The sequence below is a fragment of the Penaeus monodon genome, chromosome 28 (assembly GCF_015228065.2).
Source record: "Penaeus monodon isolate SGIC_2016 chromosome 28, NSTDA_Pmon_1, whole genome shotgun sequence".
Classification (NCBI taxonomy): Eukaryota; Metazoa; Arthropoda; class Malacostraca; order Decapoda; family Penaeidae; genus Penaeus; species Penaeus monodon.
Window position 1 is genome coordinate 37,878,890 of NC_051413.1, and position 1,274 is coordinate 37,880,163.

Genomic DNA, 1,274 nt, shown 5'->3' on the forward strand with positions numbered 1-1,274 from the left:
ATGCAAATTGTGCATGGCCACTACCACAAAACAGGAACGAGGAATCGAGCACTGAAATGCATAGTAATTAGCTAAATTCAAAGAGTGCAGAAATATTGGGAAAAAGCAAAATACAAATATAGAAGGCGGGTTCCCCCCTGCGTCCCTCAAGCCACAGAAAGCACACACGATTATAAACGAGAATATTTCTCTTTTGGAACCATAGCTGTTGATAGTTCCTTTTCAGTTGATATCTAATTTCGATTACTTCATTCGTTGTATTGATAGCTCTGCGCATTCTAATTTTACAAGTAAATATCACTACCAGTACCAAGGACACTCCGACTTTTGGGAAAGTTCAAGGTACAACAAACATTGGTAGGATGGAAGCCGCCATAATCTCGAGACATGTTGGCCGTATGATATTGAAGTCAAATATCTATAAATGTAGGAAATCAACAGGAACTTTGAAATGTATATTTCATAATTACAACGTACGCTTAATTTTATTTCCATGATTCAATATACTGCTGGTACAATACAAGAAAGCATAAACAAATTCTGTGATTATTCAAGAATCAGTTAGGTTTTGTCATGCCTGTTGAATGTCCACGAAAAATATAACGACACTCGAGAGGAGACCTAACAAGAAGCTACTTATGATCTTATTATAGGGTCTTTGATAATGAAATGTAGATCGATACGCATTAAGTATTCTAGGAACACCATAATAAAACTGGAAGACCATTAACTGTGTCGGACACAAATGCGTAAATCATCATTTGCTGTTAAAGTTAACTTAGAAAATTACGTTTGCTGCAAAGCGTTCTGAAAACTTTGCAGGTACAAGTCTTGTATATATTTCACCCAGCATACATAAGCTTAAGTGTTCATTCTTTTTCATGATAATGTGTCCCTGGAGATTATCTTTAAATGTACTTTAGATATTAAAGTCCCCATTTCATATCTGATCAATAGGTGATTTAACTTTCATAGACATCTCGAAGTACAGTAATCGCATGGTACTTAACCGATAATCCTCAGCCTTTCTAAGTCCCAATTATTTGAAAGAGGTTCCAGAAGACCGCTCAGTACAATGCACTTGTGTAAAAAATAACGAACTCCTAGGCAACACAGACGAAATTGTGCCGGGTCTTTTGAGGGGATTAATCTCACTAAAATGTAAAATTTGGCATTTTGAGATATATGGATTTGTTTTTATTATATCCTATGGAATGATAAGTTTCCCGTGATTTCAAGTTTTTTTTTTTACCAGTACGAACAGATGTACAATC

At 35.5% G+C, this 1,274-nt stretch overlaps 1 protein-coding gene across 1 annotated transcript in view; it reads right to left on the reverse strand.

Moving 5' to 3' along the window:
- Positions 1–1,039: 1,039 nt before the first annotated feature.
- Positions 1,040–1,274, reverse strand: part of LOC119591200 (proteoglycan 4-like) — a 3,355-nt gene continuing 3,120 nt past the window's right edge. The window contains exon 2 of the mRNA XM_037939912.1: positions 1,040–1,154. Coding sequence (XP_037795840.1) covers positions 1,040–1,154 — 115 coding nt within the window. The remainder of the gene's footprint in view (positions 1,155–1,274) is intronic.